The sequence below is a fragment of the Notolepis coatsorum genome, assembly GCF_963971535.1.
Source record: "Notolepis coatsorum genome assembly, chromosome: 8".
NCBI lineage: Eukaryota > Metazoa > Chordata > Actinopteri > Aulopiformes > Paralepididae > Notolepis > Notolepis coatsorum.
The window spans coordinates 69,814,158-69,827,846 of NC_140172.1; the positions used below are offsets into that span (position 1 = coordinate 69,814,158).

The 13,689-nt window shown below is 42.6% G+C and overlaps 1 protein-coding gene across 9 annotated transcripts in view; it reads right to left on the reverse strand.

The window, feature by feature from the left end:
- Window positions 1–1,490: 1,490 nt before the first annotated feature.
- The window catches only part of ksr1a (kinase suppressor of ras 1a), a gene marked incomplete at its 3' end in the record, with an annotated part of 111,600 nt that continues 99,401 nt past the window's right edge, over window positions 1,491–13,689 (reverse strand). For 8 of the 9 annotated variants that reach the window (XM_084320627.1, XM_084320633.1, XM_084320630.1 and 5 more), the window contains 6 exons: window positions 13,181–13,377; window positions 12,783–12,879; window positions 10,467–10,600; window positions 9,720–9,851; window positions 7,809–7,944; window positions 6,687–6,833 (listed from right to left, as the gene is read on the reverse strand). In XM_084320627.1, coding sequence (XP_084176753.1) covers window positions 6,687–6,833; window positions 7,809–7,944; window positions 9,720–9,851; window positions 10,467–10,600; window positions 12,783–12,879; window positions 13,181–13,377 — 843 coding nt within the window. Of the gene's footprint in view, window positions 1,580–6,686; window positions 6,834–7,808; window positions 7,945–9,719; window positions 9,852–10,466; window positions 10,601–12,782; window positions 12,880–13,180; window positions 13,378–13,689 lie in introns of those variants that run through there. The other variant, XM_084320629.1, reaches the window with a different exon arrangement.

Below are 13,689 nucleotides of genomic sequence, written 5' to 3' on the forward strand. Positions count from 1 at the left end.
AGTAACCGATAGCAACTGGTGATAGTAACTGATGTCATTCTATTTTCCAGTGGATCGCCGTCGATGAACGGGGAACATACTGTGCCCGACTGCCGTTTGACTTAGCATTCCGATTCCTTGTAACCGTTTTGGTAACTATTTTCAAATGTGTGAAGTCACGTGAGTTTTTATTATTATATAAATGTTTCAAATAAGACAAGAGACAAGTGAACGCACGTATCACATTGGCCCCCGAGGCCCTCTTAAATTCATTCCTTGAGAAATAATAATAACAAACCAAAAAACAACAACAACAACAACACAGCAGACATGATTGTTCAAAATAAAAACCAAGTAACCAAAGATGATGTATATTCCTCCCTCCTTGACATAATGCATTGTGTCCAGGCGTACTGTATGTATAGAGGGCAGTATGGCGACTGTCTCAGCCACGCCGTCATGACACGATGACTACAGACGTGGCGGGTCTAGAGAGGAACGTCACTCAGACAGCCTGGGCCCCATTTACCACACTTCTACCGATGGGAGTACTGATCTAGGATCAGTGTTCAGGTCACATGACTAATAGTATTATACCTCACATAAGACTTGTAAGCCAATCTCATTTTCACGTAGTAAAACGTTAAAATGTGAGAGTGGATATACTGTACATCAGGCATCCATTTGGGATTGGGGTTTGGGGTGGGAGTGTGTGTGTGTGGTCTGGGCTCTGGACAGGGTGTAACCACATGACAGTAGCACACAATACCAGTCATGTTTCAGTTTCAGCAGACAGACACCACACAATACCAGTCATGTTTCAGTTTCAGCAGACAGACACCACACAATACCAGTCATGTTTCAGTTTCAGCAGACAGACACCACACAATACCAGTCATGTTTCAGTTTCAGCAGACAGACACCACACAATACCAGTCATGTTTCAGTTTCAGCAGACAGACACCTCACAATACCAGTCATGTTTCAGTCTCAGAAAACACCTCACAATACAACAGTCATGTTTCAGTTTCAGCAGACAGACACCTCACAATACCAGTCATGTTTCAGTCTCAGCAGACAGACACCTCACAATACCAGTCATGTTTCAGTTTCAGCAGACAGACACCTCACAATACCAGTCATGTTTCAGTTTCAGCAGACAGACACCTCACAATACCAGTCATGTTTCAGTTTCAGCAGACAGACACCTCACAATACCAGTCAGGTTTCAGTTTCAGATAGACACCATAAGCCAGTTATTCACGAGAGTCCAAAATAATCATTGAACCAACAAATAAATAAATAAATAAATAAAGGCAAAGCGATAAAGGTGTAGTGGGGGGGGGGGGGGGGGGTGCAGTGACCTCAGTCTACCAAATCCTTCTCCTCTCAGTCCCGCACGAGAAAACGCAAAAATTGTTTGACATGGAAGATCAGACTGTGGATTTATTGGAAGCAGTGTCTTTGTTTTTCAGGCAGAGGCAATGCTTTGATCATCCTCTTTATAAAAAAAAAGTGAAGGATTTCAGGAGCATGCAAGGCAGACCCAGGCGTTATGTTTTGCACTGCTTTATGTGTTCAGAGTGACTGCTGCTACAACCTGGATCGGGGGAAGAGATCGAGAGAAAAAAGAGAGAAAGAACAGAGGAGAGAACACGAGAGTTAGATGGTTAGTGGAAGCAAAGTGGGCTAACGTGGGAGCTAATGTGTTAATTACGTGGCACAGGAAAGTGCAATCGATGTATGTGAACATGAACTAGAGTGCTCTCTCATAAAGCCAGAAACCAGAGTAAGTAACAATAATAATAATAATAATAATAATAAAATAATAATAATAATAATAATAATAATAATAATAATAATAATGGATTGGATTTATATAGCGCTCTTTGTGACACCCCAGAGACCCCAGAGCGCTTACAGAGTCCATTATTCGTTCATATACACAGTCATACCGGTGGTGGTAAGCTACAATTGCAGCCAGAGCTGCCCTGAGGCAGACTCACGGAAGCGTGGTGAATAATCATCGCCTACGGCCCCTCCGACCACCACCAACATTCATTCACATGCATACACATTCATACGAGGCAAGTAGGTTAAGTGTCTTGCCCAAGGACACAACGGCAGTGGGATGGACATGGGCTTGAGCGGGATTCGAACCACCAACCCTTTGATCATTGGACGACCCGCTCTACCCCTGAGCCACGCCGCCCCAACTGACAATCAGACTTGTGATGTCATCAGGTAGGACTGTACCGAATAGCTCGAAGCTGCAAAGCTTCATTCATAACGTTGACATTCGAATTCAAAATCAACATTAGAATTATATATATATATATTTTTGTCTATTCATTCCGTTTAAACCAATGGGGTTTTTCTTCACAGTTGCAGATAAAGATTAGGCTATGTTGACAAAACTGATGAGTTATATTCATTAAAGAAAGTTGATTTAATTTTAAAAAGACTAATTTAATCAGATTAATCACTTTATTCAAATTGAGGATTTTGTTTGAGGATTATTTTTTTTATGATTATGTCATAAAATATGACGACAGACATCCGAAGCTTCATTCGAAAACTTCAATAGAAGCTTTGAATGTAAAAAAATTACATTCGGTACAGCCCCACATCAGGTATAACTGAAAGTCTGAAGCTACTCCATAGACCACTACACTGCAGCTTTACATTGAGCTCATGGGAGATTGCGGGGGGGTCAAATTAATGTTGATTAGAGCCTTGACATAAGTGATTGTAGCTACGGTTGTACACTGTTGCTTGACCGCGAAAGTGCCGATCGACTTGGGATTTGTCTCTCCATGTTCAGGAAACTCAGGTGTATAAAAAAGTCTACAGCCGTAGCTACAACCACTTACGTCAAGGCTCTAATCAACATTCATGATACCGGAAGTGTTGCGGTGGTCTATAGACAATGAATGACATCATCACATGTTTGAGTTTTAGCGCTCTAGTTTTTGGATTAGGGAGAGTTGTTTGTTTTCACTAATATCTTTGGGCTGTCTTAGACCATAGGAATAACGTGTATGAATTCTTAAACTGGGAGTAGTTTAAGGAAAGAAAGATTTGAAAGGAGATAAGATACAATAAGGTATAGATCGTAGTCACACAGCACACTTTAACGGGCCCAAACCTTCTCTGCCCTATCATCCAACAGAACTCGCTATCACTCTGTGTCCATAGAGCTATTTAAGTGTAATGTCACCTATTTTAAGAATTCACATGTGTTTTTCCTGTGCCGTGGGACAGTTTAGTCCATATTTGTGAACACGCACCACTCCTAAAAGCTAGAAACCAAAAGGAGCCCTCAAATTTGTGATGTCACCTGGATGTAAATATCTGGTGTTCTGAAGAGGGGCTCTGGCTTTGTGAGGTTTGTGTGAGCTCTTAAGAGTGTGAGAATTCAACTTAACATTTTACGGCTCCAGAAAGTCAGTGTCCCATTTACTGTGTGTATGGAGCAGCCCTAGATTTTACATCAAGGTCACATCACAGGTTCCCTCTCTGAGTGATGCATGTTCACAAATATGGACTGATCTGGCCTGGGGCACAGGAAGAAGATGTGTGAATTCTTAAAATGGGTGACATTCCCCTTTAGATAGCTTGGATAGCTCTGTTTTCCCCCCTAACGTCACTCACAACAAGGGTGTTCTTGAAGAAGGGCTTGGTGAACTAACCTAGCTGAAGTGAGAGTGGGCAGGGTGAAAAACACAGAGTTTGTCTGGGGGCGGTGCTGTGTTGGAAGAACCAATCGCTCTACGCAAGTCTGTGACTAGTGTGTCAGAGGGATTCTGGACCAATCACTGTGAGCAGAACAAGTCAAGGAGATGAAATCTGGGTTTTGATTGGAAGGGATACAGCTAATGGGTGAAGTATGGCCACATATCGCCAACCTCACAGTTCTCAAGTGTAATCACTATTATGTTCAGCGAGGTTAAGGTTAGGGTTATGGTATGGGTTAGGTTTATAAACAGCATGTCATATATAGCCAAGATGAGGAGCACGTTCAGCCATAGACTTATCCTACCACGACACACCACAAACCGCCTCTGCTAGTCCTTTGTGCCAGTAGCCATCGGGCTACACAACAGTGGGCACGGACTGCTGCCAATCGCTGGAGAGCTAACGGCTGGTGAACTTGAGAACTGCTTGGACTGTCTGACTCTTAATAATAATAATAAACACTGCACAGACTTTGGTGCAGTGTACTACTACGGTTTGGACCATGTATACCATCATCACTATTACTACTGTCTGATTGAATCTACTCACTCACTACTGTTAAAGGGGAACTATTTTACTATTTCTTTCACTATTTGGGCACTTTTACACAATTCCTGTGAGTCTATGGAACACCTCTGTATTTTTTTTTTTATTCATTGTTTTGTATTTCTAATCAACTACTCAAAAACAGAATTTTTCTACCTCAAGATCTTAAGCCGTTTTGAGGCTGGGAGGCCATGGTGGTGCCTCAGATGACTCAGTTCAGTGAGGGTGAATATTGTGAGAGGAGAATTGGAAGAATGCGCCAATATGAGAATTAGAGACATAGATCATATTAATATAAGTCCACATAGCTATGAAACAATGCTAAACACTGAAAAAGGCCATTTATAAGATAGTTCCCCTTTAAATACTACTACTGTTATCACTATTGTCATTATTACTTGCACTTTGTTCTATGTTCTATTATTATTATTACTACCTATCCTACCTGTAACACCCTCATGCTGCTATGACACTTGAACTTCCCCAAGGGGATTAATAAAGGAACACTTGACATAACTTGATATGATATTACTTTGTCATTGTGGCAATGATTACATGCCTGGTAAAATGTTACTCTACTTTTGGTTGTAGCTGTATTCCATCTTGTCACAACCCTGAACCCTCTCTTCTCTACTACTTCCTTGTGTGCTACTGGCCTACTTCCTGGCCTCAATTTCTGCAATTGAAGTCCCCAGACTGTCCCTGCCACATACGGTAGGCTCCGTCACACTTCGCATACTGTTTAAAAAAAAATGTGTTATCATCAATCAGTATTTCACGTGGATCGATTCAAGCTCTCATTTGATGACTGGGCTGTCCGTTTAACGGATATCATTAACGTATGATTAACCCTTTGAGACCGGGAAACACATTTGTCTGTATATGCAAACAAAAGGAAGGAATTACGGAACGCTGAATCCATATCAGGCAGATATCATGTACTTTACATGGAGCTGTGGGCTGCAGTGGTTTTGATACTAGCTGTATGCCATACAGGTCCAGGAAATAGGAGACAAAAACTATAGACATACTGTAAAACTTCAAATAAAAGCAGAGTTCCAAATAGACGCCTGTCCCAAATAAAGAGGGGGTGTTTTTACACGTTTTGACAGGTCTCAATTAGAAGCCCGGTCTACATTACATTGTTTATCTGGTTGCCATTGATGCTGCAAAGCAGTTTTTTATGGTACTTTTAATGTACATGTTATGTGGCTTCACCTTCTGAGCCACCGCTGTATCACCAACATCTTTATTTAATCATATTTTCATAATTTAGCAGGTCACCCTCAATCTTGGCTTCCAAGCTGCTGAATCACTGCATTAATGGAAAGAGCAGGATCTGAGTCTTATCAGCCATATTTTCCTGAGCACCACTGGGGATCTGGTGCAGTGAAGTGTTGATCATTAAATAATCCATAGGATTAGTAGATGAATACTCTACGTACATGCTGGTACGTGTTATACAATGATATGTATACTGGTTTAAATAAACAAGTTGATATTTCCCATCTTTGCTGAGCACGATTTTTTATGCAAAAGGAATTACGGTAGAGGCCTGTCTCATATAAAGGCACGGTGACTTCAGTGATTGAAGCAAATAAAAGCCTGGGCTATTAATTAAAGTTTTACAGTATCTAGTAGGGATGCACCGATCCGACCTTTTCAGTACCGATACCGATACCTGGGCTTTGGGTATCGGCCGATACCGAGTACCGATCCGATGAACCCATTGTTCAATTAATAAACGGTATGCCTCACTGTGTGGAAGAGACTGGGATCATTCTTTTGTGCAAGGCAACATCAGGCTTGACTTAAAACATTACTTTGTGCATCCCTAGTATCTAGGATCATTTCAGAGGACAGGATATCTCAGAATCACAGTGCTACAGCAAGGCTACATGGAAAAGGTTTCCCTTTTTAAGTCACATTGCAGATCAAGAGAAGCTACCGCTTAGCGCCGTCCCTCAGTGGCTGTATTACATGTGTTTGCCGTCAGGAGATACAGCGGGTTTTTATGGACACTGACTAGAAGGATTATTATTTAGAATCGTAACGTTATGTTATCGACCCAGATGACCACATGACAGGACTGTTTACTTGACATGCCTCAACTTTAGCTGAGCCCCCCAGGCTCAATTCAACGTCTCCATCTCCACACATCCACTTTGGATGTCAATTATTTAGACATTGCACAATGTGTCTGCGCACTGTTCCTATATCTTGGGACTCTCAGATAACATTGAGGAGCATGCAGACTCTCAGGGGGCAGTTCTACACTTCTAAACTCCTGTGTTTTCCTGTGCGTTTCTTCTCACATCGTTTAAGGGACATTGGTCAGAATCATTTCACATACGCACTTCACATGACTTGCATAAAAACCCAGAAGATGAGGGGAGGGGGTGCCTTCACATCCTCCAGCGTCTCTAGGATACGTACTCTGCAGATTTCCAGAAGTGTCCTGGATGGGAGAGCCTGCGGTTCAGCTTGGGGAGCTTCTCCAGCATATCGGCCAGCTGGGTGAAGGCAGGCCTGTCCTTCAGATCGTACGCCCAGCAGGCAGACAGGATCTCCTGGGGAAGCGGCGGAGAGAGTCTACATCAACATCACCTCGTAGATATCATGCTGCTTAATTTATTATCCCTTATTAACTCTGCATCAGCACAAAACAGTTAAAATAGTTAAATAATTAATTGACTGGATTGGAGATTTCCATTTAGTAAATGCACCGTTTCCAGTCGACTGCAGCTACTGTTAACTGCTCAATTTGTGGGAATAATGATGGTGTCTATTTAATAGGCTTTTATTTTTATTTAACTACCACCCCTATAGTATGTCATGTAGGCTCCAAGACGTACAGCTTTAGCCAAGTAGTGGGTCTTGAGTTCCTGGATAAGGCCAGTCTAGGCCCAGCACAGTGGCGAGGACTCAGGAGGTCTAGAACTAAGATAGAGCAGCAGTTTGGCCCACAATTAAACAAGAGGCTAATATGTAGGGGTGTAACAATGTGTCGATGCATCGCAATGCATCAATCCTAAGGTGACAATTCAACTGCATCGATTTGAAAATGTTCGAATCGATTCGAATTTTTATTTTTAAATTAAATCAATTGTAAAAAATAATCTATAGGTCAGGCGACTGGGTGGTGTAGCAGAGATTGCGCTCGTCACCAATGCAAGAGGCTGCGGTCTCGACTCCCGGAGTCAGCATTGCCTGCGGCTTGGGCCAGTCGTCATACTATCTCAATTGACAGAGGTAGCGGGTGGAAAGTCGATGGGTGGGGATTGGACGTTGTGGACAGCGACTCCTACAGGTCGGTTGGGTGATGCCTGTACAGCAGAGTTAGGAAGTATCGGGGGCAGCGTGAGCCTCCCACGCATTACTCCTCGCCACTGAGAGACCGTGCATCGAATCAAATCGTGGTCAAATGAAGAGATTCCATGATGCATTGAATCGTTGCCTGAAGAATCGTAATCGAATCTAATCGTTGTGGGGTCAAATATTTACACCCCTACTAATATGACATCAACGCTTCCTCTTCCACTCACCGTAACTTCTTTGCCGAGGCTGATCTCCGCTAAGACCTTCTTAATGCCCTCCCCGCTCCCCACCTGCCAGATGGTAGCTTCCACGGGCTGGTTAGTGATTGGCCAGTCCCTTGCTTGGAGCTCGTACCAAATGGTGCTAAAAGCGCACAGGGGGGAGTAGAAATACAATGAGTTCTGCTCTTCTTCTCAGTGATCTGTGAACTGATGAAGTGCTTCTACCAGGGTTCCCACAGACATTGCTAAATTAAATTCAAGGACTTTCAAGTACTTTCCTAAGCAACATTTTTCGTTTTAAAAGGGCATTGAAAAGGATACAATTAACTTTTAACTCATTGCCCGCCACGCTGTTTTCTCATCTCTACTCAATGGCGCCAGCGTTATTGACCATTTTAGCGATGTTTGCGGACCCATCGTGCGTTCTGTATTATAGATATGGAGACAATAGTATGGCTCATTTGACAAGCATTGTTTATAGTCCAACATTGACTAACCAGTTCATTTCTACATACTGTAGTTTGTGCGCTATTACATGCTAAACATCGCCCCTTTCCAAAATAATCCAGTATTTTTTCATAGATCGTGAGATATGACACGTTATATGCATTATGGCCAAATCGTTCGGGTTGCTCGCCTGAAACTCAAAATACTTCCAAATCAAAGGTATATACCATGTACATATGTCTCTTCACATAATCATCAAGGGGGGGGGGGGGGGCGTTTTAACTCGAAACTGTGATCGTTACCAAAAGCATGTTTTAAAATACGACACTGTAATCGGTACAAAAACATGTTTTAGGTTCGGTAAAATAGACATAGAATAGACCTTACCTTAGCCAGAAGATACTCCAAAAAGAATAATCCCAGTGATCCCATCACGATCGCGATTACTCGTGTATATGTGTATACTCGTGTATACGGGAAACAATAGGTTTGAGGCGATAAAATCTCAGAGCGATCGCTCTGTCCTGATTTCGTCTGAGGGGGAGGAGTTCTTGCAGACAATTTCTTTTTTTAAAGTGGCTCCACACTAAACTATCCCAGTTCAAAAGGTAGGCCATACTGCCACCTGGCAGGATTCCATCGTCATTGCAATTTTAACGTAGGCAGCGGTGCAAGGGAGATACAGGGAGGTCCGCGCGAGTGGTTAGAATGGGGATCAGAGGAAAAATATCAAAGGATCAAAACCCGAGTATAGTCGGGTTTGGCGCTCACCGGTTGGTGACGAAACTCGAGTAAAGTCGGGTTTGGTGCAGAAAGAGTTAAATGCTGTTTTTGAAAGAAAAATAATTGGATCCAATATTTATGGCTTAAAACCAATTTCCGACAATTAGTTACACTTTAAATAAAAAATTTTTATCATGGATGAACAATACTTTCAATTCAATGGTTGATTTTAATTTCAAGGACTTTTTAACCACCTTGTTAAACAATTGGCTGTTTTGAAGGAATTCCAGGCCTTGACTTTTTTTTGTAAAAAATCAAGCACTTTAAGCACTTCAAGGACCTTGTGCGAACCCTGTGGGAGTCTGCTCACCCAAAGGAACCCTGTGGGAGTCTGCTCACCCAAAGGAACCCTGTGGGAGTCTGCTCACCCAAAGGAACCCTGTGGGAGTCTGCTCACCCAAAGGAACCCTGTGGGAGTCTGCTCACCCAAAGGAACCCTGCGGGAGTCTGCTCACCCAAAGGAACCCTGCGGGAGTCTGCTCACCCAAAGGAACCCTGCGGGAGTCTGCTCACCCAAAGGAACCCTGCGGGAGTCTGCTCACCCAAAGGAACCCTGCGGGAGTCTGCTCACCCAAAGGAACCCTGTGGGAGTCTGCTCACCCAAAGGAACCCTGTGGGAGTCTGCTCACCCAAAGGAACCCTGTGGGAGTCTGCTCACCCAAAGGAACCCTGTGGGAGTCTGCTCACCCAAAGGCATAAACATCTGCTGCGTCGGAGAAGGGGAGGCGGTCTTCGTTGTTACCAGGACTCATCTTGCGCACAATCTCTGGCGCCAGGTAGCAGATCCAGCCATGTGGAAGCTGTAGCTCGTTGTCCCGCCTGCAGTGGTAGACACACACATTCATGTTAACCCTTTCACTACCACACTACAGACAGTTAACCCTTTCACTACCACACTAGACAGTTAACCCTTTCACTACCACACTAGACAGTTAACCCTTTCACTACCACACTACAGACAGTTAACCCTTTCACTATCACACTACAGACAGTTAACCCTTTCACTATCACACTACAGACAGTTAACCCTTTCACTATCACACTACAGACAGTTAACCCTTTCACTATCACACTACAGACAGTTCACCCTTTCACTATCACACTACAGACAGTTAACCGTCTGTAGTGCGGTAGTGAAATGGTTACCCTTCTGTAGTGTGGTAGTGAAAGGGTTAACATGAATGTGTGTAGCAGTGAAAGGGCTAACCTTCTGTATTGTCGCAGTGAAAGGGTTAACCCTTTGGTAGTGTGGTAGTGAAAGGGTTAACCACTATAAGTGCACATTCTTTGATATAACAAACCTGTATCTGTAACGCTGCCAAGAATTATAATGTTGAATATATATAGTGTATTCTTTTTGCATTGCAAGTTTAGTGGTATACCAGTGGTTATGTGTAGGTGCTCTGTCTCTATTAGCTGACGTTGAGTCCTTACCGACCCTCCTGGACAACTCCAGAGATTCCAAACAGGCCAAAGTCTGTGATCACTATCTTGTTGGTGTCATGAAACACGTTCTTTGACTTCAAGTCCTTGTGGACGATGCCCTTTGCGTGCAGGTAGCCCATGCCCTATGTGCAGGGGAAGAAGAACATCGGTAACACGTTAAAGATATGTTCACAGACGAGTGACAAATCAATAACTGTTCCTGTGTATCGCGTTGACCAAGCTTGATGAATTAAACAATTTGTCCGTATTGTAAATGAGGTTAAATGTCTACTTTCCTTTACAATACTTAAGTACTGTTTTGGGGGATTTGTACTTTACTCAAGTATTATTAGGTTTGTATCCTTGTACTTTTACTCAATTACATTTCAGAGAAAAAAAAACATACTTTTTACTCCTTACATTTAAAATGCAGACCTACAAAGTACAAATCTCGCAGGTCCAACCATTTTATTATTTCTTTCTCTGGCCAAACTAAGATTAATGTTATTAATCCTGCGGCTGCCCTTTATTTAAAAACAGCCAATCAAATCCCCATCAATGGAAAATTAACCTGCCCATACCCATGCTGATTGGTCCTTGTGCAAGACTAGAAAGCGGGGATCTCTGATTAAACACCTGCTATCAGAAGAATACAGTCAGGAAAAAAGTTTTTACTTTAACTTTTTAGTACTTTTTTTTACTTTTACCCATGTGTGTTTTTAGCCAGATACTCTGACTTTTACTTGAGTACGATTTTGAGACGATACCCATACTTTCACTTAAGTATAATTTCTGGGTACTTTTTACACCCCTGCTAGCAGTGATATAGTAAGCTATAGCCTTTAGTTTAGCTTTTAGCCGACTATATCATAACTAGCCCAGGCTTGGAGAGGTGTTTCTGGAGTTGTTGCGTCCTCATGTGAGAGTGGATAACTGGATCTTGTAAACAAGTAGAACAGTTATATCATTCCGGTTATACCTACTGTACCACTGCACAGAAATTAGCCATTTTCTTTTGAACGTGGTTACCAATGGTTACAGGTAACCATCCTGGAAGAAAGAGAACTAGGGGAGAACGGGGATAGTTGTCACACTTTTTACTCTAGTGTGAATTGCTCATCATCAAAACATCTTTCAATAGTCATTCCTACATTAAATTGAAGCTTAAGATATTGGCTTGAAATGTGTATCCATCTCATTTTCCAACGTATTGTAACAAAGAGTTAATCACCTATCAAAGACACTCTGACACATTGTGACAACCAACCCCATCATGGGGATGGTTGTCACACAATATGGGGTTGGTTGTCACCATGTGTTTTAATGGGAAAAAGACAAGAAGGCAGAACTAAATTTATCTTAACATGAACATAAACAGGAAACACATCTTTAGGCCATCCTATATAACAAAATAAGAACACAATAAATCGACCTAACAATAATAGCCTACACAACATGTGACAACCAACCCCAAAGAAAATGTGACAACCAACCCCAACTGGAATGTCTTGATAGCATCAAGGCTAACAGCCATCTAACAACTAGTTAGCTAGCTAACAACAATCTAAACTATAGCTATCCCTTCACACTTTTTAAGGGTAATAATTGTTTCAAACCAATTGTGTAAAAGCCTAGAAGAAAAATACAGAGGAGCGGAATATTTACAAATGGACATGAAAAACACAAAAAGTCCTCTCACCTCAAGTTCAGCTGTTTCACTCCAAAGATGACAATGTAGGTGAACTCTGACCCCAATTCTGGACATTTAAGTACCAAAATATGGGAGACAGGACCCTCTGGTGGTGAAATATAATGAATGTGACAACCTACCCGTGTGACAACGTCCCCCGTTCTCCCCTACTCTGTGCATGGTCTCTATTATACTCAAATGTTTTGCTTCGAATGATCTTTGTCACCATTCTGCTCTAATATGACCATCCATGCCACATAAATAGATGGATCATGATTTGATTGGGACTTTGGAGGGATCCAGCTAATAGGTCTTTCGCCCAAGAAAATACAGGTTTATCCCTATCATAGATTTTCTTTACCATGAAAGTAAATTTGGAAAATGATTTTAAATGTACATTATTATAATTATAGTACAGTACAATAAATCTTAGCTATACAGAGAAGAGCACTGAGCAATGTATGAGAGAGAGAGCGAGAGAGAGCGAGAGAGAGCGAGAGCGAGAGCGAGAGCGAGAGAGAGAGAGAGAGAGAGAGAGAGAGAGAGAGAAATAGACATGGTTTATTTCCAGTTGGTTGTGAGTATAATGTCAATATGTCTAAATTCTGAATAAAATAGTGATAAGATAGATTTACCTTGACAATCTCTTGAGCGATTTGTCTTGTCTTATTAATGTCCAAAGTGGTCTTAGGGTCTCGAACGACCGAATACAGCGTCCTCCCTTTACAGAAGCTGCAGAGGGGAGAGAGAAAGAGAGAGAGAGGGAGAGGGAGAAAGAGAGAAAGAGAGAGAGAGAGAGAGAGAGAGAGAGAGAGAGAGAGAGAGAGAGAGAGAGAGAGAGAGAGAGAGAAAGATAGCGAGAGAGAGAGAGAGAGAGAGAGAGAGAGAGAGAGAGAGAGAGAGAGAGAGAGAGAGAGAGAGAGAGAGAGAGAGAGAGAGAGAGAGAGGTGAAAATGTGACAAGGATAATAACAGGTATTGGAGGTGAACTGAATCCATCATTTGTGACGTGCGTTTGTTTTCCCCTCTCTCACCTGGTGATGATGGCCAGGTGGGGTGGAGCCATGCAGGCCCCCATGAAGAGGACCACGTTCTCGTGCCTCGTCTGTCTGTAGTTCATCACCTCCTTCTTAAAAAGCTTCAGGTGGTCCTGGTTGTTGCCATCGATCTTCAGGAGTCGGATGGCCACCTCGCCGTGCCAGCGACCTTTATGCACTTTGCCCCAGCGCCCCTTGCAGAAAACAAACAACAACAAACATTGTTATAACTTTTTTTTTTAACACTATGATCGCCGCGGACGAGTTTTCACGTCATTCCGAGCCATGCTCATTCTGCCGAAGACGCAGTAACTCGTCTTTGATGTCAATATTTCAAAAATCTGTCATCGAAATCATATTTCCTTTCCGGAGCCCTGAGACACACTGCTGATCTCCTCTCAACTCTCTAGCGGTTCAAGAGCGCCATCTGGTGGCCGATCGGCAGATCGCCAACCGGATATTAACCTTTGAACCGGTAGTGCTCACTCCATATGTGGTCCGACCAC